The 27,461-nt window shown below is 39.6% G+C and overlaps 1 protein-coding gene and 1 pseudogene across 1 annotated transcript in view; both read left to right on the forward strand.

Moving 5' to 3' along the window:
• The first annotated feature begins 447 nt into the window (after window positions 1-447).
• The window catches only part of Dok6 (docking protein 6), a 394,737-nt gene continuing 367,723 nt past the window's right edge, over window positions 448-27,461 (forward strand). Inside the window, exons 1-2 of the mRNA XM_004654811.2 lie at window positions 448-700; window positions 1,537-1,779. Coding sequence (XP_004654868.2) covers window positions 692-700; window positions 1,537-1,779 — 252 coding nt within the window. The 5' untranslated portion in view covers window positions 448-691. The remainder of the gene's footprint in view (window positions 701-1,536; window positions 1,780-27,461) is intronic.
• LOC123455135 lies at window positions 21,708-21,826 on the forward strand (annotated as a pseudogene).

Below are 27,461 nucleotides of genomic sequence, written 5' to 3' on the forward strand. Positions count from 1 at the left end.
GGGGGTGAAGGTCATGTAAGCTTACCCTCTGAGCTTTCATATTTCTTTTCCTCTCACATTCAATTTCCCTTCTCGCTTAATGTGATTATGTTCCAAATAGATCTAAGACTAAATGAGGATCTAGAAAAATGCTGCTCGCTGAGCCCAGCGGAATTAAGCATGGTCTAACCCACACTTACTAAATATAAATTCTTTGTAGACGAAGAACACACAATTGCCTTTGCAATCCTCGCAGATTCTTTTCTTAATTAGAAATATTCTCAAGTATGCTAAATTATCTTGCCTATAGTAAATTTCCATTTTTTTCCTCCTCCAATCAAAATCCAATATTCCGTTTAAACTTTGTATCCTATTCCATGATAAAACTTTAAAATTTTAATTAAAATGTCTCTACATTAGAAAAAAAATCACACTTTTTTTAGGATACGTTCTTACAGAAAGAGGAGAAACTTCTTCAACCCTTTTGTTTTGGCAAGTTGAACATTTCAGAGCCTTCGAAGGATAGTCGCTCTGCTTTTAGTTTTCCGTTTCCCTAGGGGACGCGAAGTCTCCAGCCACTTTAAACCACAGTTAACTAACAGATAGGCATCGAGGAGCCGCCGGGAACTGTTCCCGGCTTCTTCAGCGGAGGACGTAGGCGAGAGGCTGCCTTTCAGGATTGCTTCCGACTTCAGCGCGAGGACGCAGACACATGCGCACGGTTGGTCTCTTTGTGTGTGCACTCGCAAGGCTAGGCGTCGCTTTGCACTTGCCCACGGGGCAGAGACCTGGGAAGGCCATGTGTGTGCCTCGGATTCCCAGGACGCATCGTAGACAAGGCCACTGAAATAAACAATTCTCTCTCTCTCTCTCTCTCTCTCTCTCTCTCTCTCTCTCTCTCTCACTCTCTCTCTCTCTCTTGCCATCTGCAAACGTTGTTGGTGGATGTCCCCAAGCGCTTGGTCCCCGCATCTTCCCAGCTTTGGATGAGGCGCCCTTGGCATAAGGCATCCACGCCCCGGGTAGAGCGATGCGGGTACCCGGGAGACTGTGGCAGCGGGACCCGGGTGTGAGACGCGGGGCGCAGCATCATCTTGCCCCGGGGATGGGTGCGGGGGGAGGCGCAGGGAGGAAGGTGGGGTGGGAGAGTGATGGAGCGCAGTCTAGCTCGCTCGCTCTCCGAGCATCTTCCAGCCCAGCCACGCCGCCGCGGGCCTGGGGGAGGGAAGCGGGCGGGAGCATCAGCCCGCCCCGCCGTCCTCCCCTCCCCCTCGCGCCGGGGAGCCGCGATGGTGCGCTCCGGGCAGCCGTGCGCCGCCGAGTGAGGCGCCAGCCCGTGGGGTGCTGCCGGCCGGTCCGGGGGCGTCGGCGCGCGGCGAGGTTGGAGCGTGGGGTGCGGGGAGAGCGCACACAGCTGTCCGCGGGGCTCAGACAGGCGGCCCCGGCGGGGGGGGGGCGGGGGTGTGGGAGGAGAAGGTGACGACCAGATCGCCCGGGCTGTGGCGTGGCTGCTCGGTGGCTCCGGGCTCCATCCCTCATACAGCCCCCACCCCCCAGCTTCCCCGGGCCTTGCCACCGACCCCGCGTCCCTGCGCTCCGGAGCTCTCGGGGAGGAGCCGGCGGCCGAGGCTCGGCGGGCTGGATGCAAGACCCGCGCCGACCTGGCGGCGGACGGCGGCTGTGGACTTCTCCGGGAAGGGGATCGCGGAGCGGACCAGCCTCCCCTCGCTGGCCATGGCCTCCAACTTTAATGACATAGTCAAGCAGGGCTACGTGAAAATCCGCAGCAGGAAGCTGGGGGTGAGTGCCTCCTCGCTCGGCTTTCTCCTTCCCTGGAGCTCCTTTGGAGGGTCTGGGTGCTGGGGGTGGGGGTCGCCGGAGAGAGGTCACCCGGAGGCGATGGGGGGGGATGGGGCATTGAGATGGGGGTGGGCGGGGTGCTGACCTTTCCCGCGGATAATCCGCTTGTTGGGTTGTTGCTTAACTTGCCAGTGGTTCCGCACCAGCCTGGGGGTAGAGGGAGGAGGGTCTGCTCAGGCTTAGGACCCCATCCTTAAATGCGAGGGTCTGAATTGGACCCTAGCGAGAAGTCCTGCCTTAAACAAGGAGCGTCAACTGCAAAGATGAATGAGCCTGCTGAAGATTTATTACATAGTGCGAGCCACCGTGGTCTCTGTCAAAAGTGTGCGTCTGTCTTTCAGTAGGAGTACCCCGCGCACACGTCTCCAGTGTCATGGATGTCTCCGTGGGCTTACGATATTCAAGCACCATTTTCTGGAGCCCGCTTCCCCAAACCCATTTTGAAATTCCCTTCTGATGCCTCCTTAGGGTTGTGGATTCCTCTAAGGCTATGGCTAGCGACTTTAACGTGCCCTTAATAGCTGTCCACTTGCCCTGGCCGGCTGTATCTCTCCGTGTGTGCCCCATGCCGTGTGCACGCAGGTGTGTGCTCATAAACTCGTCCACTGGCCAAGGAGTGTCCGTGCAGGCAAAGTTTATGAAAACAAGACTTTCTTCTAAGAAATGCTCGGCTTGCCTGGAGAAACAGCGGAGACCCAGAAGGAATGAAGAGGGGGCAGAACTTAAATAGTGACCAGAGGAGGGTTTAACGCTGTCCTGAAAGGATTCCGGGAGTGGACGAGAGGTACAGGAAGGGGCGAACAGGCACCTGGGGTTGGAGCTGTCCGTCCTGGGTGGACACCGCTGGGCAGGGAAGCGACCATGCAGGAGGTACCCAGGAAAGTGTGAGTGAGTGTCAGCAGACACCTGAGAGGTCCAGTCCCAAAGAGGGAAGGGAAACTCAGTGTGCAAGAAGGAAAGCGGGGGTTGCCCAATTTCCCTGGATGTCTCTCTGCCTGTCTGACTCAGACGTTCCAGTTCCGAGCTATTTCAAAATTCTGGGAGCAAAGTGGTGTGGCCAGGAGCAGCAGAATGGGCGAATACTCCAACTTGGAGATGAAAGGAAGAGTGGTTAATTTCCACATAAAGGAAATGTACCTTGAGACAGTAGAACAGAGAGGTTCGGTGGAGTTCGGTGAACAGGAAAGGCAATGACGCATGCAGAAGTGGTTTGAGGTGACTTGGCACAGGCAAGGGTCAGCACCGTGCCTCTCACGCTGCCTGCTTTCGCTAGCTTCCACATTGGGCTTTAGTGATACCAGGACCCTTTCTCAAACTCAGCCTGTCTGTTAACCTGGGAGGCTTCAAGAGCAAGCAAGCTGGAGACAGCTAAGCCCCACCTCCCAGCCTAACACCGTGGTATGCATCTGAGCTCCCCCGGCACTGTGGAGAGAAGGCTCTGGGTTCTGACTGGCAGTCGGGGGTTTCAAGGGCTTGTCTTTGGTGAAGGGGTCTTACCCCTTTCTTTTCTAAAGCTAAGAACTAGTGCCATGAAAGCTGTGGTGGTCCACAAGGCGGATCAGTCTTCCACACCAGCACCCAGAGCTCCTGCCTGTCACCCTACAACTGTTAGCAAAGACTCAAGCGGATGGAATTCAGGCTGAAGACCACTCCTCTTTATTTAACCTCTGAGGTCCCACGTTTCCTTGTTCCCTGACACAGAGCTTGCTCTCCATCCTGCCCTCCTGATATCCCAATTATGTCAGAATCTTGAGACCCCATAAACTAAGGGGAGAACTAAGTCCTTCCCCTGGCTGGTCCCCTGAGATGTGTTTCTGTTTTCAGAGTCACCATGGCTGAAATGCCAAAGTGTCCCGGTCCTGGAGTGACACAAGTTTTCCTCCATATCCGAGTCCATACAATAACACTTGGAACTGTAGCCTAGTTGTAAGATAAAATCCATCAAACGAGCATCAAATGCCCCCTCGGTAACTCTCACATTCATTTTCCTGTGAAATGTCATTTTTAGAACATCTCGCCATGTGTACACATTCATATTTTCAACGAAGCATCATTTTCTAACCTCACTTTAAAACTGCTTAGACATATCTTTTGTAAAAGGCAGATGTTAGGGAAAAAAAATTAAGTGTGTCTACATACAAATTGCTTTTGTCTTCCATTTCTTTTCCATGTGAGGTATGCAAACTTAAAAATTTAATATTGACAAATTCAATGTTTCACTAGTTTGGGCTATTTTGGAAAACAATGTTCATATAAAACTTCAGGGATTGTTCTTTTCCAATTATTCTAATATTCAAAGTAGTAAATGGAAATGACAAAACTTCACACTGCTGGTTCTATTAAGTTTAATAAGTTAAGGGGGTCCTGTGAGATAGTAAAATTGAAAGCAAATATTACAGTGTATGTCTTAAAATTATATCTTTAAGTATAGTTATACCTTAAAATATATCATCACATCCAAATGATAGAAATGGAAATCATCTAAGTATTAATATTGATTTTCATCATTGATTTATGGCTCAAAACTACATACAAAATATTTTTAGCTCAAGATACATGATGATTTATGTAGAGCTTATGGCCAAAATTTATTTTAACTTACCAATAATTATGGCTTAATATGTGCAGGTTATTTGATTTATTACAGATAAAAGTTAGGCTTTCGAAAAGCAAATTTTGTAATATTCCAATGGAAAAGGGCTCGCATAAGAGGCAAGTTTTATTATCACATATTGTACATTAAAATGTTCTAGTATACCTTCATCCCTCCCAAAACCAGTACTGTTTAGTTTCATGCTCCATGAGGGAAGTATTCTGTGCCATCCAGGTTTCAGGCCAACCCACAAGAGGTGCAGCCTGGTTGCAGTAGTTGCATGGCTTTTGGCATGTGCGTCAGTGGCTAATCTTCTCTAACCTGTTGACTATTATTCATTTTCAACCACTTAGGCAATTCAGTTTTAAAGAAAAGTTGACTATAAGCTTTGAGATGTGTTTTTGATCCACTAACCAACTTTGTTTCCACTTAGGAAAATTATTTTAAGAAAGAAATAATACTCTTTCACAAATTTTATTATTGTTCTTGAAAAAATATTTATTAAGTCATTAAATTTGATAGGATTTTACTGGCATTATTTTTTAATTGCATAGTCATATTTCTTTTATAGCCACTTCTTTAAATCCTATGCTGAACACTTTCTATGACAGTTTCTATGAAATCATGCATATAGATGAATGACACCCATATTTATTTCTAACTTACCTTCCCCTGTCCCTCTCTCCCCCTCCCTCTCTCTCTCTCTCTCTCTCTCTCTCTCTCTCTCTGTGTGTGTGTGTGTGTGTTCACAAGGATTTAATTACCTTAGATTCCTCATTCTTCAAGGCATTTAGAGAATTCATGATTGGTATTGTTCTTATAATCGATCTGTTGTATGATTGGTATTATAATTTACAAGGTTCCATGACAACTGTGTTGTTTCTTTGTTATGGAATGGATACTTGAAAACAATATTAAAGTAAAGCACGCTAGTTGATATTATCCTGAAATCTTGATTACCTTACCTATTTTCTTCTGACAGCTAATGGTTAAATTTAAGTAACTAAGGCATATAATACAAAATATCTGGTTTCAGGCTAGAGAAATGGCTTAGCAGTTAAGGTGCTTGCCTGCAAGGCCTAAGGTCCAAGGTTTGATTCCCAAGTGTCCATGTAAGCTAGAAACACAAGGTTGTGCATGTGTCTGGAGTTTGTTTGCAGTGGCTAGAGGCCCTGGTGCTCTCATTCTCTCTCTCCCTCTCTTTCTCAAATAAATAATGAAATAAATAAAATATAAATAAAATTTTTAAAAAATATCCAGCTTCTTCCAGATTTGTAGCTAAATTATGAAAGTAATAACTATAACTTTTAAGAATTTAATATCTACTGACAATATTTTTTTCAAAATAAATGTAGCATCATGGAGTGATACTAGCCATCTCCTGCAATATTATTAAACAGATTTTACATTTCTGTGTTTGATTAATGCTAGAATCAGAAACCATATCATTATTTTAAATGAATTTCACTCATGTATTGATCACTTATCCTTAATCCAGAAATGCAAAATCAGAAAAGCTCCAAGATCCAAACTTTGTGAGAACCACATGGCAGAAACACATGGAAATTGCACATGCTACCTCATATTATGAGCACCCTTCAAAATTCAGGCATTCTATGAATATTGCATGAACACATTATATATACATATATATATATATATATATATATATGCATGCATATATGTATTAATATATATATATGGAACATAAATGAATGCTCAGGTTAAAATTAGGTCCCATCTATGATATGTATAAAACAACACTATGTATAAATCTGTAATATTCCATATACTAAAAATATATGAAATCTGAAACAATTTTGACCCAAAACATTATAGATAAGAAGTAGTCACGTCATGCAACTTACAAATCAGTGAGTATATTCACAGCATATTTGAAGTACTTCATTCAGACTTTTTGTTCTGTCCATTACCTAAATTCAGGTGAGTGATTGGCATTACATGATGTGGAGGTCACAAAGAAGTATCTCACAATATTATACAGTGTGTTGAAATTTTCTTATTCAGCAAAAGAATATATTAGTCAAATGACCATGGAGCCCCTACATTTTGTGATATAGTATATTCTCATGTGTGTATGTGTGTGTGTGTTTTAACAAAATCCTGCTGTATTAAGCTACCAGTACATACAGTAAACTTTAAAGTGTTGTGTAGCAATTGAATTCATTGTCATCACTTTCCAAAGTTTGTCTCTAAATGGAAAATGTTGATGGACACATTTTGGATTTTTGGATATGTTATAGTTAATGGAACTAAATATCTGCTCATCATTTTTATTTTGCAACTAATTGTGATGTCATCTGCTTCTCTCCTTCTCTTTATTAAAACTTGAAGACACGTGGTGGTGCACGCCTTTAATCCCAGCACTCTGGGAGGCGGAGGTAGGAGGATTGTCATGAGTTCAAGGCCACCCTGAGATGACATAGTTAATTCCAGGACAGCCTGGACCAGAGTGAGCCCCTACCTCAAAACAAAACAAAACAAAATAAAACATCAACAACAACAAAAAAAACTTGAAGACAGCCAAATACAGACTTACTAATTCTTGATTTCCATACTGCAAACAGTTTTATTTTTACTTATTCTTTTTTAAATTGTTATTAAGAACATACTTTGTATGACTACATCATGTGCTGGTACCCTCTTTTTCCTCCTTCCTTCCCAAATTCCAGTGGGGCCCCTCCTCAGTGGGGTTGTTGGTATTCCCCATAGGGCTGTGGGTTATGTGTTGTGTGAGCAGCTGTCAGTTATTGGGGGGAGGTAATACCTCTGGGCATGACATCCCAACCTGTGGCCCTTACAATATTTCTGCCCCCTCTTGCACAAAATTCCAGGAGCCATGGTGTGTGAGTTCTAAGTCTACTTCAGTGCTGGGCTCTTCGATGCGTCCAGATCTCTGCTTTGGTAGGTGTTGAGTATCCTTAGGGTCTATCTCCTTCACCTTGGTGCTTATCTTCAGGCTCACCATAGAAGCAGCGCTCTTGCTCTCCCCATTTCTTCTGTGGTTTCACCTGGGCCTTGGCTGAAGTGCAAGGGGTGGTTTATCTCCATTGATCTTGCTACTTTCTGAAAAAGGAAAAACACATTCTCCAATGGAGAGTGAAGTCAGCACAGCAAGGAATTTTCTTTCTTTACAACTTTTCTCGGATGGCAGTAGATGAAAGCGAAGTTGTTCATGAAAGACAGTTGTGAATGTTCACCCGCATCAAACACTCTTATTAAAACAGACAAGAATGCATGGTCATTCACCTAGAGCACTGGATTTTGTTCATCTCCTAAATTACTTAAAACTACTTTGGAAGGTAAAATCAGGTCCTAAGTAGCACAAATTATGAATCAGACAAGAACTAGATGCAATCATTTTATTTGAGAGGAAAAGCTTAAGTAATAATGAGGACATTCAGAACCTTCAAACAGCTTTGAGGATCATTAAATTAGACATGGATCTTCAGTCTATGGGCTAAGATATGTAACTTGTAATGGGGACATTGAAATGTGCACTTCTGGAACATTTTTGGACCTGAACTTGGCTTTCAGGAAGGGATCTATGATACCCATGCTGTCATCTAATTAGCTTTTCTCATTAAATTTGGATTTAAAATGTATGAAATATGCCAGTTGTTTGAGATCCTTTTTTCTTATTTATAGTTCCATATTTTTTAAATAGTATGTGTGCATATGCCACTGATTTTTATACCCATGCATATGCCCATAATTGTTATTGGTTTCTAAAATTTTAGAGTAGAAAAAATTAGGTACATTCTATCCAAACTCTATAAATTATACTATCTGCAGGTATATATTAGTAAATATGACTTTTGTTATGCTTACAAAATCTGATATACAGTGACAGGAGTTATTTGTTTTTTGACTTTTAATTTTTGGGTATGCATATGGGTATGTGTGATATTCCTTGAATTAAAAACAAAACCTTGAAATTCAAAAAGAAGAATTAAATGTGCAAGTAAATAAGGCCAAATGCAAAAAAAAAAAAAAAAAGCAAGCCTAGATATGTGGCTGGTTTCAATATTAAGTGAAATAGTTTACTGTGATAATTGTATGGATCCATACATCAGGTTTTTGTCCTAATTTACAGACCACTGCTGGCAAGGGGAACTTTGAAGTTGGTATTTCTTTCCACCGATAGCAACAAGTGCACCCAGTACTGAAAAGTCTTTGAAATGATGGAAATTAACAATTTGATGATATTCTTGATAAATGTCTTTCTTACATATATATTCACAATTTACTTAAATGATTTTTTTCCAGAAATGCATGCTAATGTTTGATATTTTGGAAAGCATACAGTAATATAAGAATTACTTGAATCTTGAAGTGCAAGTATTTGATTCAGGTGTCTGTTCTGTGTGGATAAAAATGAGCTATGATGATATATTTAAGGGCAACTGGAAAGTATTTATATCTTTGGACTACTTATGTGTATGTCAACTGAATCTTAGAAACTAGCAAATAAAATAACAGAAATACAAACAAGATAAATGTTATTTTTATTCCCACTATTTACAGATATCTAGATGACATTGCTTTGAAATGTCATTTGTTCAGGAAAATTATTTAGCACCATATGAAACTAAAGAATGGGAAGGGAGTGTATTCTATAATTTCTTTATCACCGGTCTTATTACTTTTGCCTTACTTTACTCATTTTTCTTCAGACTCCTATAACTTTTTCCACAGAGACCACAAATTCTAGACAGAAGACATTTTAATTAACTTTCTCCATACATCTCAGTTTTATTTGAGGAAACAGATCAGTAGACTTCTCTAAGTAATTCATTTTCACAGTGCAGCCCTATTTTCTCAATGAGAATATTGCACCAATTCATCAAATTGAATCAGAGATGATATTTCACAATGAGCAGAAACTAAAAATTCATTTAATAAAGAAAACAATCTGTTTTCATGATGTTTATAATTTTAGTGAAGGCCATAATGTTTGAACATTGTAAAAGATATTTTTATGCAATTTTAATTTATTGTGAAATGAAGCCATTCTATTTTACTGAATAATATGATCACTGAGACTCAAAACACAATGAAGCTCAAGTTAATTGGGGACGTCATAATATATCCCAACCACACTGTGTTCTGTGTATTTTACAGGCTACAAAACTTTTCACTTATATTACCTTCCATATTTCTACCAGCAGGCTTGTGAACTATTTTTATTTATTTGTTTGACAGAGAAAGTGAGGAGGGAGGAAAGGAAGGAGAGAGAAGTACAGTTTGAGCACTGAGGTCTCTTGCCACTACAAATGTGCTCGAGATGTATGTGCCATGTTGTGTGTCTGACTTTAAGGTGGTACTGGGAAATCAAACCCAAACTGATAGACTTTGAAGCAAGCACCTTTAACCACTGGTCTATCTCTACAGCTCCCTAGCAGGCTTTGGACGGTAACTGATGATTTTGTTTCCATTTCACATATAAACTACATTGAAATGAAACAAAATATATGAACCAGAACTATCAAAACACATGTTGTCTTTAGATTTTGAAATGCTGAAAGCTTCAAGTTCAGTGTATTATCTACAGTGGAATCATTATTATTTTTCTATAAACATAAACAGAAGCATACTATGTGTTCCTCCAAATATATTTTCTTCAGTTGATCAATTGGTGTGAAATTATATCACTTGGTCCACTCAAACTTACAGTCAACAGTGCTAATCAGTAAAATAATAAATGCCTAAAAATTTATAAATACATGTCTCCAGCCCATGTGCATGAACACAATGCCATTTTTATTGGTGGTGACTACTCCTTGACAGAAGAAACACAGGGTCCAAAATCCAGCTGGCAGTGCCTAAATAATGTTGAGGCATTTAACCTTTATGTATGTGATCATTTATTTAAGGTAGTTAAATAAAAGATTATTATGGGGGCTGGTGAGATGACTTAGTGGTTAAAGCGCTTACCTGCGAAACCTAAGGACCAAGGTTCAATTACCCAGTACCCATTTAATCCAGATGCACAATATGGCACATGCCTTTGAAGTTTGTATGATGTGACAAGAGGTCTTGGTGTACCCATTCTCTCTCCCTTTCTCTATTTGCCTCTTTCTATCTCTCTATCTCTAATAAATAAAGAAAATAAAAATATTTTAAATAATTAAAAAGAAAACCTTATTATGTTCAAGTTAAAGGCATGAAACATGGATCAAATTAAAGGAAGCAGTATTTAGAAATTATACTGCTTCATTGGGATCTAAAAATAAATCAAGGGCTGGAGAGATGGCATAGCAGCTAAGCGCTTGCCTGTGAAGCCTAAGGACCCCAGTTCGAGGCTCGATTCCCCAGGACCCACGTTAGCCAGATGCACAAGGGGGCGCACACGTCTGGAGTTTGTTTGCAGTGGCTGGAAGCCCTGGCGTGCCCATTCTGTCTCTCTCTATCTGCCTCTTTCTCTCTCTGTCACTCTCAAATAAATAAATAAAAATAAAAATTTAAAAATAAATAAATATAAAAATAAGTTAGCAGGTGGAGTGCGGTGACATATTCACACAAAGTCACCAGCGTTTGAGCATCAGACAGCCCTGCACATTTTCGTGTTGCCTTCGTTGTTTGCGTTTTTTGCTGCTGTTTGTTTTTGTTGGTGGTGGTGGTGGTATTTTTTGTTGTTGTTGTTGTTTCTAAGGCAGAGTCTTACTGTAGCCCGGGTTGTCCTAGAATTAATTCTGTATCCCAGTCTGCCTTGTTGGAAATTTCCCTACTTCTGCTTCTTGAGTGCTGGGATTGTAGGGGTGGGCCACTATGCTCTGATGTTACTTATTCCTTGTAAGGGTCTGGGGCTGAAGTTGATACACTTAATCTTCTTTTCAAAAATTTCTGTTATGTTTTTAATGATATAAACATTACTCTTTTTATGTATACTAAGAGTGATATTTCTCATAATTTCCCCTTATAATTTGGATATTGCTCTTTGTTACAACTTTAATTTGACTTATGTATATTATATGTGTATATATATGCATGCATGTGCTATATGTATGCATATGTTAAATAGGATTTGCACATAGTAAATATAATATGCATATATTTCCATTTCCAAATGGCTAATTAACACACAAATATAATGACTACACAAGAGCAGCATCCTTCCACAACACTGCTACGTGAGAATGTTCATAAAATATTTTTAATATTTTTTAATAGGTTGCATGAAGTATTTTTATGAATGCATTATTACATGTTTTCTCTATTTCTTTTATTTATTTATTTGAGAGACAGAGAGAAAGAGGGAGAGAGAGAGAGAGAGAGAATAGGTGCTGCACCAGGGCCTTCACCCTCTGCAAATGAACTCCAGATATGTGTATCCCTTTGTGCACATCTGCGACTTTGCACACTTCCATGCCTGTGTGTCTGGCTTATGTGGACCATGGAAATTCGAACAACAGTTCTTAGACTTTGGAGACAGGTGCCTCACCACTAAGCCATATCTCCAGCCCAGTTTTCACTATTTCCTATTTTGAAAACAATTGATGTGACAGTCTAAAATTTAAAATTCATATATTTTCTATAAACAACTACCATTTCAAAAGGGTGCAGCTATAGGGCTGGAGAGATGGCTTAGCGGTTAAGCGCTTGCCTATGAAGCCTAAGGACCCCGTTCGAGGCTCGGTTCCCCAGGTCACACGTTAGCCAGATGCACAAGGGGGCGCACGCTTCTGGAGTTCGTTTGCAGAGGCTGGAGGCCCTGGCACGCCCATTCTCTCTCTCTCCCTCTATCTGTCTTTCTCTCTGTGTCTGTCGCTCTCAAATAAATAAATAAATAAAAATTAAAAAAAAAATAAAAGGGTGCAGCTATAAAAAAAACATGCTTATCTTGTTTAAAGGACTGCATGTAATTTTCTCACATGCTATCCAAAAACAAGAATACTAGCACACTTTTATATCATTGAAGTTAGTTTGACAATAGGAGCACATTTCCCTGGGTTACTTAGAAACCCTGGGGCAGTGCTGCAGAGACCATGCCCCTTTACTGATGTCCCTTGGACTCCATCACACTTCAGCATCTTTATGACTTAACAAGGTTTCTCTTCTAAAGAAATGTACACATCATGCCTAATCAGGATTTTCAGCAGAATGAGCTGTCAAATGTCTGTGTGGTATGCAGTGCGCTGCCGTATACACTTAACATCTGGAAACTACTTAGATTTTGAAGACAGCTGAACATACATACAGTTGTACAATATATTGCATGGCCTACCCTTTTAAATATACATATACATATACATATATACATACGTACATACATACATACATATATATTTATATACATTTCTAAGTCATATCTATATACTACAGTTACATGCAGAATTTTATTCTTTTATATATTTTATTTTTATTTATATATCTGAGTGAGAGAAAGAGAGAGAGAGAAAAAATGGACATCCGAGGGTCTCTAGCCACTGCCAATGAACTCCAAACGCATGCACCTGGCTTATGTGGTGACTGCAGAGTTGCCTGGACCTTCTTCACTGATGGGGTATTGTGGAATTTTAGTAGGTACATTCCAGTCCCCAGTGCCTTTGTTATTGTATAGAGGTTGGTAACCATTACCATAAAATGAAGAATGTAAAGAAATAGAGGACATGTGTGACACATTAGAATTCTATAAACTACTAAAAACATGTCAGTACTTCTGAATTGGCATTTTTGAAATATAAAGTGAATTAGTCAATCATGTAGTCACATAACACTAAATTTCTCTATATAAGGATTATAATGTGTATGTAACAAAAGGGTACATGCAGCCGGGCATGGTGGCACACACCTTTAATCCCAGTACTCAGAGGGCAGAGGTAGGAGGATTGCCGTGAGTTCAAGGCCACCCTGAGACTACACGGTGAATTCCAGGTCAGCCTGAGCTACAGCAAGACCCTACCTCAAAAAAAAAAAAAAAAAAGTGAGAGGGGGTACATGGGATATTGCATTGAGGCACACACAGAAATTTGCATAAGTAATGCAGTGAATACACTTTATACGTTCCCGTGAACACGTTTTCTCTCAGTTCTCTTGATGCTTGGTTGGGACTTTGCTAAGAAATCTGGTAGCTCCTGCTTGGTACCTTTCTTCTCAGCTGCTCAAATTTCATGATTTCCTGTGGGAAACCATGGATCATAGGATACCTCAGAATTCCACTCCGAGCCAAGGAGAATTCTGTAACTCTTCTCTCAGGTGAGAGCCTCATGTGTGAACTAGGGCATTTTCAGAGCAAGTTCCACCCGCGCCCCCATAATAGAATGAAGAGCAGTGATTTGAGAGATAGAATTTACTTCGGCTCATGCAAAGGAAGGATAGCTGACCTCCAAATATAGGATGAGAAATGAGAGGAGAAGCAGTTGTCAGGCTGCTCTAGTGCTGTGTTTAACAAATGGTCTGAAATAGCTCTTTCTTTCAAGCAGTGTTTTTTTTTTTTTTAATTCTGCATGTATAGTACCTTCAGAGGAAAGAAATTTAATGTTGTTTTATTTTTAATAGGTTTAGCTTGTTTTGTTACAAACTCCCCCGCATAACTCTAGAAAAAATGAGATTTTTTTCTCACTAAATAAGTTTCACAATCAGTTGCTTATCCGTATACAGTTTCATGTGACCCTAATGAGCAAGGATAAATAGATCATTATATTTTTTCCATAATAATTAAACATCAAAATAAGAGTATAAATTGGACATTTCCATGTACCTTTTTATTTTTTAAACATTTTTATTTTTAGTTATTCAATTATTTGACAGAGAAAGAGAAAGAGAGAGACAATGGGTGTGACAGGGCATCCAGCCACTGCAAAGGAACTCCAGATGTGTGCGTCTCCTTGTGCATCTGGCTAACATGGGTCCTGGGGAATCAAACCTGGGTCCTTTGGCTTTGCAGGCAAATGCCTTAACTGCTAGGCCATCCCTCCAGCCCCCATCTACCTTTTTTCCTGTTTGTTTGTCCTGTGGCTGGAGAACGCCCTACATAAATGATGTTGAAGGTAACAGTTGTGTGCTGCAGGGGCTAGGGAGGTGTCTTAAGATTAAAGCCAGGAAAACCCTGAGATGATCTGAGAGTATGATTCCATAGTAGCCATTTAAACACCTGGCTGTGGTTAGAAATACCTGTAACTTCAGAGACCAGAGGATCACCGGGGTTCATGAAAACCGTAGCTCTGGGTTCAGAGAAGAACACCTTCTCATGGAAATACTCGGATGAACATTGGAGGAAAGATACCGAGTGTTCTCCTCTGGCCTGCATACACCACACACAAACCACCCATAACCCCCCCCCACACACACACATGCAAAAATGGGTTGCATAGGAGAAGCTGGAAAATTATGTGCATTTTCCCGTCATCTCCTTTGTAGCTGAGGCATGAGAACATGAGCTAGAACTTGTTTCTTACATGAGTCCAGGGTAGGCTTTGAGTTAGGGACAAGACAGAGCTTGCGGGACATCTTTACACTGGAGACGGAAATCACTTCTAGTGAGTACATTGCTGCAAACTTTGAACCAATGCGGGTTGCTGCACCTAATGTTGACAACTTCATCAACCCTTTCAGTGATTTTAGATCATTCATGTTTGCTTAGTTTTAAACCTACTTCACAAGCCATAACTCCCTAATTTGAAATGACGAAATATTTAATAAGATCCTCTCTATCTAAATCAGGCAGTGTCGCATTTTATTCCTTGCAAAAAAAAGAAAATGCATGTGACTGAAAAATAGCAATATTAGAAGAGACTCAATTACATTTTATAAATAATATATCGCAATAATTAAAGTTTCTAGTAATAAATCTTAAGTAGTTTCCCAGCAATATGTAGGAACTAGAACTAATGTCCATGAATCATATCTACAGCCCTCTGCTTATTCAGGAACAAATATAAGAACTTTGATGACAGCATCCATTCTTAGCATATTATTAAGAAAGCTCTGAAGATATGGGTTTGAAACCCAAAACCAATTGAAAAGGGAATGACTTACACAAATCCACTTAGCAGACTAATGACACAGGAGGAAAAGCATTCACTGAAGAAGACATAGCTAACATATTACTAGAACTAACCATCCATCAGCAAACAGCAAAGCTAAGCATAAACCTTAGACATTGAAACTCAGCATTTCCCACATGCATGTGCAAAACATAGAACTTAGAAGTATAAAGCCTTTGGAAATTAGGTCCAATCTAAGGGATCCTAGAGTTAATGTTAAAAGCAGATCCATAAAAAAAGAAAGGCGAAAGTTATTCCATTTAAATTAAAACATTCTTGCTACAGAATAGTCAGTGAAAACAGCTACGAGACGCCCTATTGGTGGATAGAAAGAACCAACTCTCTCATATTTCATAAGGAACCAGTATAAAAATCTCCAGGGCATGAGAGGTTTCCCAGTGGTTGTGTCTTTTCTGTGCAAGTTTGAGGACCTGAGAGTGCTTGAGATCACCAGAGTTCAAATCTCTAGAATACATGTAAACAGTTGAGTGTGGTCACGAGCATTTGTAACCCCAGTCCTGTAACGAAGTCCTGTAAGGAAGCCCTGAAGCTCACCCAAGAAATGGCGAGCTCTGGGACGAATAAAAGACTCCTGCTCAAAACGAGAATGGGAGAAAGAGGGCTGGGGAGATGGCTTAGCAGTTAAGGAGCTTGCCTGCAAAGCCAAAGGATTCAGGTTCAACTCCCCAGTACCCACGTAAAGCCAGATGTACAAGGTGGCCCGTGCATCTAGACTTTGTTTGCAGCGGCTGGTGGCCTGGCATGCGCATTCACTCTCTGTCTTTCAAATAAATGGATAGAAAATTTTTAGAAAGAATGGGTGTGATGACACATACATACATGTACCCCATACATGTGCGTGCGCACACACACACACCATATCCCACATACACACAACTCAATCTCTACAAAAAAATCAGAATTAGAACCTAGACAAAAACGAAGAAGAAATTAACACCATCAAAGAACTTGTTGAAATAGCTATATTCAAGAAAAAAAAAAAGAAAAGACCAGTGATGTCATTAAACACTGGCAAGGATGTTGTGAAGCCAAGATTCCACAGAAAACAGTGGTAAAAATTTCAAGAGCTTCAGGTATTTTGCATATTCTGACTATATGTGTGTAATGAATTTATGGCCACCATCGACCTTGTTAACCTGCTCGTAGCCGCCATTTTGAGTGTGTACTGAGCGCACACGAGGTGTGCCTCTTCTACTGAACTTATGTAAACAGTCAATGTTCTCAGGTTCACTTGACAGCCTGTGCCTGAGAACTCGACCGTCTAGCGCTGCAGTTTAACTGAAACTGTATGCTGTTTAACGAACATATCCCACTTCCCTCACTCCTTAGTTCCTGATAAACACTTGTTATTTCAGATATTTAACTTGATTCCATGAAAAGTATGAGACACACCAGGGTTTTGTGGTTCTGCAAACCATGTCCCAATTCATGAGCCACTTTGCACATGGAGCTTCACATGGGAACCAAGCAGTCAAGCCAAGGGCAATAAAGCTAATCCAGTGCCTTTAACTGGTGAGCCACGTCTCCAGCTCTGACAACCACTGCTTTTAGAATCCACACACACGCGAGACTAGGAAAGGTTGGCTTTTGTTTATAGCTTATTGCACCTACCTCACTTACCTCCAGGTTCATCTGTGTTGTTGCAAATGTATTTTTTTTAAGAGAGTAAATATATTCGGTCTTGAATTCATTCATTTGTTTACCTATCCATTTACCCATTCAGTTAACACAGGAGTGCAGATGTCTGACATGCTGATGTTTCTTCCTTTGCATAAATACAGAGTAGTGTGAATGATATATCACATGTTAGTGATACAGGGGTGTGGGGTTCCTTATATGCCAATGAACCAGTAATTTCAGATGGTCTTGGATCCTTATCCCAAGAATTCAAAGAATAAACTCTATAGACCACAGGATAAAGTTCAGAAAGATTTTATTATAGCTTAAAACCTTAGTAGAGAATGTGAAGAGAGGGGGCGGCTTAAGCGTGAAGCATAAGAAAAGGAAGGGCCTGGGAAGCCCACCTGGAGACTGAGATGTGGGCTTTTTTACGGGGAGTGGACATGTGAGGAAGAGCAGGTTGGCTGGTTACTATGGTCAGCAAGCGGACTTTACAGCATTGCCAGTAATCTTAGGTAAGGGCTCAGAGTTTCTCTCCTCTTGCACAGGTGCAATCTTAATCTGGAAACCTTTCCTGGATGGTAGAATATTCAAGTTTCTGCAAGCTTGGTGAAATCGCCTGCTTTTAGTCAAGGAATAAAATCAGTTCACTTTGGGGTTCTGTTACCCTGACTGTCTAGCCAATTTCTGACTCCTATCATTAGTTCAATTTTCCTTTTTTTTTTTTCCCAATTTGAATCCTCTTTTTTCATAAGGTTAAAGTTTACATTCTCCCCAACTGTGTGCCATTATTTCCTTGTGTCTCTATCCTCACCAACTCTTTTTGTTGTATTGATATTTGTCTTTCTAATAGGCATGACATGACATAGCATTTGGGTTATAATTTAGAGTTCACTTCTAAGAATGTTTTCAATATATGTATGTTCATTTCCAACTGGGGTTTTTGTTTTATTGTAATTAACCCCTTATAAATCTTTGGTTTTCAAGTATTGCCTCCCAGGATACATTTTCATCCTGTTGTTTTCTTGTGCCACAAGTTTTTGGGTTGATGTGATTTCATATGTCTGTTTTTTGTTTTGTTTTGTTTTTATAGCCTGTGTTTTTGGATCATCTGCAAAGGTTAAAGAAAATAATTGCTCAAACTAGTGCCTTGGAATTGTTCTTCTAGATTATTTTTCTATAATATTGACCAGCTCAAGTTTTGTGGTTACCTTTTTACTTTTGAGTTGAATTTTGTACGTTGTAGGACATGACCGTCTAATTTTATTCGCTGCTCTGTGTGGATGCTCAGTTATCCCAGCATCATTTGCTGAAGAGGATTTCTGTATGGCATGTTTCTTGCCTCTGTGTAGAAACGTAGTGGACTTTGAGGATGTCTGTTTCTTGCCATTCTCTTCTACCTCATAAGTCTTGTGTAGATATGTTGCATGTGTCTATTTATGTGCATGTGTGTTGCTCATATGTGTGGTGCATGTGTGGAGGTCAGAGGACACCCCTCAGTGCTGCCTGTCTCACTTCCTACCTCATTTGAGACAGGGTCTTCCTTGTTTGCCACTGGAAACACCAGACTAGCTGCCCTGCTAATGTGATTCGTGGTTCTTTTTCCTGTTGCAGTAGGTGGTGCAGATTATAGACCTTTGCATCCAGCTGAGTGGGGATTTGGGACAGTTGTCAGGCTTGCACAGCAAACACTTAACCCCTGACCTGCCACCCCAGTTATGTATGTTTGCATGTCACCACCGTGCTTTATTGCTTATGCCAGCTTCGTTGCATGCTTTTGAAATCAGTGAGTATGATGTGTCTAGATTTTTCCTTTTCCATTATGATTTCTATGTCTATTTGGGTCTTTTACAGTAATACATGCATTCTAGCATTTTTCTATGTTGAAAAAAATGTCATAATTCCCCTGACAGGAATTGCATTGACTCCACAGATAATTTTGGATGCTATTAAGAGTTTAATAATATCAGTTCAGCAACTTTGTTAACCCAAAATATCTTTTCTTTGAATTGTGTCTTCTTCAAGGTATCTCATCAGTATTATGTGCATTTCAATGGTTCAGTCATTCACCTCGTGCCTTGTGTTGCTATTGAATATTCTATTTTATTGTAATTTTAATTTTAATGTGTTAGTTCATCACTAGCTCTTAGAAATGGTAATAATTTATGCATATTAATGTTTATACTGCAGCTTTGATGAATTTATTATTTCTAACCATTTTTAGGGGAGCTATGAGATGTTATATATGTAAAATAATTGCATTTATAATAAGAGGAGTATTATAATTTATTTATTTTACTTTTATTTATTTACCTATTTTTACTCATATTATTTATTTACATTTATTTTATAAATATTTATTAAACATTTACTTATGTTTATTTATAGTAAAATGGTACTATATTTGTTATGGTTTCAAATTTCTATTCTTATTGCTTTTTCTTTCCTTTTTGCTAGGAATTAATTTTAAGGTTTCTGAAGGTAAATATGCAGTGACTCTGAATGGGGAGTTCATGTCATAGAAAGGAAGAGTTCTGCTCATATGCACCCCTGTCATGAATGCGTGGGTCTGTGCTCTTTGAAGTTGTCCTCCTGTTGCAAATAAACCAGACTCCCTTCATTTAATCAACAGCAAAATAATCCACACTCCACTCACATCATACTATATGACTCAGCTAAAGAAAGGACCTGCTATTGATGAAGATGACAATGTTGAGTCATTATTTTCTTCACTTTTCTTTTTCTTTGGTGCATATACCTATGTGTGTGCCCTGAGTGCACAGGTGTGGGTGACAAAGGATGACAGTGAAGGGTCCTCCTCTACCAATCTTCTACCTTATCCCCAAGCCTGCAGCTTTCTGCTCTTTAGCTAGACTGGCTGACCAACGAGCTCCAGTCATTCCCCTATCTCTCTGCCCCTCAGTGTAGGGGTCACAGGCATGCACAGACACACGTAGCATTTTATGGGGATGCTGCAGATTAAAGTCAGATGTTTTTGCAGCAACTGATCTTATCTACTGAACCATCTCCACAAACCAATGATGAGTTCCGCTCTCCACAGTCCAAGCAAACAGCTGGGCATGAAAATGCATGTTTGTAACCCCAAGGCCTTTGCAAAAAACAGTCCAAGGAATTGTTTGGACTCCTAAAACCTGCAGTGCCATCTTTAGAGAAACTTATCTGAAGAAATACCCAGATGACTGGTGAAGAATGGACACTGAACATTTTCCTCTGATGGCTGTGCACCTGTGAAGACATCTGCACATACATGTGCAAACATCACACACTATGAACACCACAATACTATACACATGCAAATATGAATAAAAGATTTCTGAATTTTGGCTGGAGACATGGCTTAGCAGTTAAGTACTTACTTACCTACAAAGCCGAAGGACCCAGGTTCAATTCCCAAGGGCCCACATCAGACAGATGTACAAGGTGGCACATGTGTCAGAAGTTTGTTTCCAGTGGCTGGAGGCTCTGGCATGCTCATTCTCTCTCTCTCTTTTTTCCTCTTTCTCACTCTCAAATAAATAAATGAAATACATTATCTAAATGAAAATTATTTTTAAAAATTACAGAATTTGAGGGAATTTGGAATTGATTTTCTTTCATGCATTTACAATGAATATGATAATTTACTCAGCTTAGCATGTGATTAATTAATTATTCTTTATTAATTAATCACATTTCACAGTGGTTATTCCTGTAGATTCTCTACTTCCTTCTGCCCCACAACTGTACAGATGAACCTGTTATCAATTAAGGAAGAGAAGCATAGGAGTAAAGGATGATGGGAAGGAGGTGAGTGGCGAGGGAGGGAGTATTTGAGGGAAGGAGGAGAGAAGCAAGGCTATCACTGCCAAAAAAAAAAAGAGTTTTCAGTTAAATATTAGAACATGCTAGTATGATATAGTGGATGAATGTTTACACATGAGAAAGTTGGTCATAAAGATGGCTTTCCTAATGGAGTCCATGAAAATCTTTTCTACTGAATAAAGATTTCCAATCCTTCATCAGTAAACTTTCCAAAAGAAATATCAGTGGAGGAAATATCTGGCTTTATTTCTTGACCACTTGACAACTCTAATATGCCCTCCTGGTAATTTCACTTATCGAGTGAAGGCTCAAATGTTAACCTCTGTATAACATCCCACAGACCATGTCCAGTCTAACAATTTTATCTCCCTCAGAGCTCAGGGGTTATATGTTAGTAGTCTATGGCCACCACCCAGGATAGTGAGGGCTCTGTCCTGCAGAAGTTTTAAAAGACTGCATGCTCAGGTTACCTTGGAGTTTTCTATATAATTTTAGGCCTGTTCAAATTCCCTTGTGATCATAAACCCCCATGTTTGTATTTGGTGTCATGAACAATTTTAGACTTTTGTAGAATTAGAGTAATTTTGCCATTTTCTTTCCTGACTTCCAAGTAGGCATAAATATTCACAAATATTTTAGTTATATTTATATGAATACTTATCACGAAGAACACTGGCCTTATTTTTTTATTTTCTGTGGAGCTTTTGGTGTTAAGTTCTGTACCTTTGGGACTATTTTCCTTTTTTATATATTTTATCTATTTATTAAGGGAGATAAAAAGAGGTAGATAGAAAGAAAATGAGGTCTATGACCATACCACCCTGAATGCACCTGATCCCGTCTGATCTCGAAAGCTAAGCAGGGTCGGGCCTGGTTAGTACTTGGATGGGAGAAAGAATGAGCATGCCAGGTCTTCTAGCTACTGCAAATGAGCTCTAGACACATGTTCCACCTTGTGCCTTGGGCTTATGTGGTTCTGGGGAATGGAACCTGGGCCCTTAGGCTTCACAGGGAAGCACTTTAACTGCTAAGCCATCTCTCTAACACTGGACTATTTTCTTCATCTTAGGTCTAAGTTAGATTATTTTATTATGTGAAGAATTCCATATTTTTATCTATCTGATAAATTATGACAGCTTTTCTTAGTGAGTTCTCAGAAACAGATAACATGGGACTTATGTTTAAGACTAGAGCATCTGGGGAAAGGGAGATGGTTCAGCTGTTTCAGCACTGCCTCACAATGTCTGCTGGGCTGGGTTCAGTTCCCAGTAAGTCTGAATACGAGCTCATTTATAAAGGCAGGAGACACTGGCATGCACACACACTCACACACACACACACACACACACACACACATGTGCAAAAATAAATCAAAATTTCTTTTACACATAATCAGCAATAATTTTTATTTCAATCCAGTCAAACACTGGCTGCTTCTTAAGCTTAGGAAGAAATAAATAGCAATCCTCTAAAATGTGAACCAAGAACCAAGTGAAAACTTTCTCCCCCAAAATATATGTAGCAGTTATTAGCTGGTTCTTCCTCGTGGTTAAATTAGCAAAAATGTAAATGTTATCCATTTGCATTTTCAATTTAGTATTCTCTGGGTGGTGGAGTTTATGTAAGCAGCTCTTGCCTGTAGAACACTTAAATTACAAGAGCTGAGAGCTTAGTGCACTTCCTTGGCATAGAAACAAACAGAAGGACTAAATTTGCTTGTCTTTGATGGTGAACTGTAGGCTGGTCTGGGGTCAATGCTAGAAAATGGCTTTCAGTGGAAGAAGAAAGTTCGGCATCACTTCCATGAAATCACAGTTGGCATTTTTCAGTAAAAGCTCAGTGAGGGGCATGCTGCTGCTTTGATACTCAACATGATAAGTGGTCAAAACTCCTGTGTGCATGACAACAAAACGGACAGAATGCCAAGGAAACAAAGTCCCAAGTAAAGCATTTAAGAACTTCTTTTTTTTTTTTAATTTTTATTTATTTATTTATTTGAGAGTGACAGACAGAGAGAGAAAGACAGATAGAGGGAGAGAGAGAGAATGGGCGCTCCAGGGCTTCCAGCCTCTGCAAATGAACTCCAGACGCGTGCGCCCCCTTGTGCATCTGGCTAACGTGGGACCTGGGGAACTGAGCCTCGAACCGGGGTCCTTAGGCTTCACAGGCAAGCGCTTAACCGCTAAGCCATCTCTCCAGCCCTCATTTAAGAACTTCTGATGTGGCTCTCTGCTGGCAGGTTCATTACAAGACCTGAATAGAATGGGAACACTATCAAATTACTTTGTAAAACAAAACAAAACAAAACAAAACTTTGTAATCACACTAGCAGCATTTATCCAATCACTTGACACATTAATGATCTACAATGTGTATGAGATTCAAAATCAATGTATATCCATCTTCAGTGAGAAGGTGTGAGGTATTTGGTACATTTTTACATTAGAAATATTAAAGACATATAAATTGATGTATATTATGAGCTAATTGGGGACATAGTACATATGAAATACATTAACAAGTAAAGTTTTATTAAAGGTGGAAAAACAACATGGATACCTACCACTCTTATTATTTATCATATGCAAACGATACCATACTTTTCTGGTCAGGCCTCCCCACAAAAGGCAGTCAGCAGATGCTTCCTAAATTTGACTTTATACTGAGGCGTCGGACATGAAAGCAGAGGGGAGGTAGGTTTGGAGGAAAAGCAACTCCCTAGTTTCATTTGCATGTGGGGTTTGGCGCAGGAGAACAGAGTGGGGAGCATTAATGACAACAAAGTTTAATGATACATTTGTATGAAAATGGTATTGGAAAACCCATCACCATGTACACTAATAAAAATTAATAATAAATATCTGTGCCATAAAATACACCAAGAAGCTGGGCAGATGACAGTTAGGAACATTCGCAGCTTCCGCACGAGGACTTGTGAGGATTGAGTTTGATTGCTCAGAAACCCTGTAAAGAGCTGGGCACGGCCACAAACATCTTGCGTGCCAAATTTCAGGAAGAGGGGAACAGGCCAGACACCGGATAACCAAAGGGGCTCGCTGATCAAAAAACAGCTCTGAAAATACAAACGATTCAGAAATTGGGGATTCCTCTGCCAATGTACAAATATGCTCCAACACACTGATAATTTGGGAGTGCTCCTTGGATTCTTGTCTTACGAATTTGAAGAATGAAATCCATGGGCCAGGGGGTTTGGAATGATTTTGTTGTATCTTAGCACATTCAGGAAGGAGAGCTTAAGAGAAAAGAAAAAAAGAAAAGAAAGAAAGAAAAAAAGCCATTTTCTAGGATTGACCCCAGACCTAAGCTTAAGAAAGGGAAGAAAGACGAAGCTTTTCTCCAGGGAGACAAGAGGAGCTCTGAGAAACCCACCTCAAGGCTCAAGTTGAGGAATTTTTATGGGCCCCAAGTATGTCTTAATGTCAGGCACCCAAAGTCAAGACATCTGGCAAAGGTCAATCTTCCCAGTGACCTTGATTCTCTGGGAAGGAGTGGAGGGCTGCCAAGGTGGCAGAGATAAGGAAAGGCCCGGCCCCTCTGATGTTTCTGGCCTGTAGGACAGTTTTGCAATGATCCAGATTCTCCCTGCAGGCCCAAAGACAAGTCATCACCGTTATTCAAGACACTCTCTTTTGAATCTTGTCACCTACCTAGCCAGTTTCTATCACAAAGGCCGGACAGGCAAAAACAAAACAAAACAAAATTTCCATTCCACCTAAAGGAACAAATCATACTAAAACATCTACTCTGCCTTAGCTTTTACTAAGGAATGTGTTATTATTTTTAAAGCCACCAAAATATTTGTAAGCACTTTGTCTTATTTTGAGATATTTTGTTTGCTCTTGGTGTCATTTTGCCTATCACGCACGCATTTTACAGATATTTAACATTTACTGTGCAATACTATGTAAATAAAAGTGGCGTGACAACATTACCAGGGAGTATTTGAGAATTGAACCACCAGTTTATAATCTTTCATGTTTTTTATGTATAATTACTTTTAGCCTATGAATATTTGTAGGTGTATAGGTCATATGTCATTTTCATATTATAAAGAATAACAGTGAAATCAAGACAGAAAAAAATAGCACATGGATTCAGAAGGCTGTCCTGCGACAGTGATTCTTAGTTGCATATTTTAAATATTTATTTATTTATTTATTTATTTAAGAGATAGTGGGAGAAGGAGGAAAAGAAGACATAAAGTTTGAGAGAGAGAATGAGTGTGGGTACAACTGGCCTTCAGCCTCTTCGAAGGAACTGCATACCATATGCACCACTTTCTGCATCTGGCTTTACATGGGCACTGGGGAATCAAAGCCAAGCCTTCAGTCTTTGCAAGCAAGTGCCTTTAAACACTGAGCCATCTCTCCAGGCCACTATTGCCACTTTAGGTGGTGACATTTTTCACCATTGCCCATAGAAGTAATGTTATCTCTCAGAAAGCTACCCTAGGTTAGGTTGTAGCTTACTGTGTTTCTGAATACCTTATAAAAATAGCATAGCTCCTGTTCAATTAGATGTGCCCCACTATAGTTTATCTGTTCCAATATTCAATCTTAAGTGTGTCTATTTCCTCAGATCTCTGTGTCACCTTCCATATTATCAATGTGATTTACGAGTTCGGAAAACCGTCAATGCTTGCATCACTTTAATGGTGGTCAGATTAAGAAATGTTTTCATTAACTTTTATTTGAAACAATAAAAGCCCTTATAGAAATAGCTCTCCAAGTAAAAGCATAATTATGAAGTATATTTCCTTCCGTATGATTTGTATCATATGATGTTTCTTAATCTTCTTTGGCATTTTTCAATGACCATTTTGTTTCTTGAACAACTTTTCACAGGAAACCCCATTCCACAAGATTTAAAACCTCAACTCAGGAAGAGAACAGAATATGGTAGAGAAGGAAAGTTTTGGAATGAGAAACCTTTTGTGGCATGTGTTGACTTATGAGTTTTATCTCTCAATTATAACATAAAATATGCCACGTATCTGACACATGACATACCTAGCATCTTTTTAGCTATTTCTTTTGAAACTCCTACACCATAAATACTGATTTGACTTGTCAAGAGGCAGGATCACCACCATTTAGAACATTTTATATTTTATTTCACCTCCTTAGGATATAATGTGCTTTACCTTAGGGAAACAACAATTTGGTGGAATTTATACTTAATACAATATGGGAAGGCATGGTGGGTTTTAATTACTTAGTAAATGTGTTTTAGGCATATTAACATGACAGAATCTTTCAGGTGGATTTATCCCTGTGAGGAAATGGGAAACAGCACAGGGGTTGCCAATCTTGGATGTGCTATTTTCTCTGGGAGTGCTGGCCTTTTCCATCTTTGCCTTAGCAGCTTTCTTTCTGATATTTGCAAGTATATTTTGAATTCTTCTTTTATTTCTTACTTCTATTCACCAACAAAATCTCCAAAAAACCCTCTGCTTATATTATGCATCCTTTAGGTCTCTTTCTCTGTCTCTCTCTCTCTCTTTCTCTGTCTGTTGTTTGTACCTGGAGGTCACACCAACTGGACAAGAATTCACATTGCCCTTATTTTCCATCCACTCTCCTCTTATGATGGTCTGTCCTTGAATCTGTATTTTCTTTTCCTTAGAACCCTTTAGTTGTGGAGTCATGTTATTTTATTTATTCTAATCCTTGAAAATACTTCCTCACATTAGATTTCCTCAAATTTTATTCTCATTTCCAGTTTTGCATGTACAATTGTCTGAGAAATATTTCCTAATCAATATCCATTAAAATGAATTTAAGAGGCAAACATTCTCGATTATGTATCAGGTACCTTGCATGTTAGTAAGTACAAACTCCGACAGTTAGTGGAGTCATTTCACAATGGCCCAGCATCTATGGTTAAGGACAGAATTGTTTGATTTATTCTTTTTAGTGCCATCACTGTCATGTCTTTATTGAACATTTCCCAGTGTCTCTAACACCCTATGGGCAATTCAATTCTGCATCTCCACGTTGAGGCTCAACAATTGTCATGACTTTGTAGTGGGCCTTCATACTTACTGTTCAATTATCCTTACACCCTCAGCTCAGTTATTTTTCTACTTTCTAGTTTGAAAACTATAATTTCCCTCCCTAAATTTTCTCATGATATCTCACTACCTGCAGTAATAATTAAGCAAAGTGGTAATTAAAGTTATACATAACACCCACCATTGTTGAATTTACTTTTTTTGTTAATGTAATGTTTGAAATATACTGGTAATTACAGGGAGTCATAAACCTCTGTATAAACTTTCATGTTCTACAAACATTAACCCTGTACTGTTTTTCTACATTAATACTTTCAAACAGAAATATGTTTAGAGTTGAAGACTTATTTGAATCCCTTGTTATGGTCATACTTGAAAGGATTATTCACTATTGTTTTATGTTTAGGCACAAATCTAGGCTTATTCATTTTAGTCATTGTGTTTTCTTGTTTGGGGAATGGAATTCCTCTACCATTTATGGGTATTTATGAGTTCTCAGTATTTTTCTATTTTAACTTTGCTT

The sequence above is a fragment of the Jaculus jaculus genome, chromosome 15 (assembly GCF_020740685.1).
Source record: "Jaculus jaculus isolate mJacJac1 chromosome 15, mJacJac1.mat.Y.cur, whole genome shotgun sequence".
NCBI classification, from domain to species: domain Eukaryota; kingdom Metazoa; phylum Chordata; class Mammalia; order Rodentia; family Dipodidae; genus Jaculus; species Jaculus jaculus.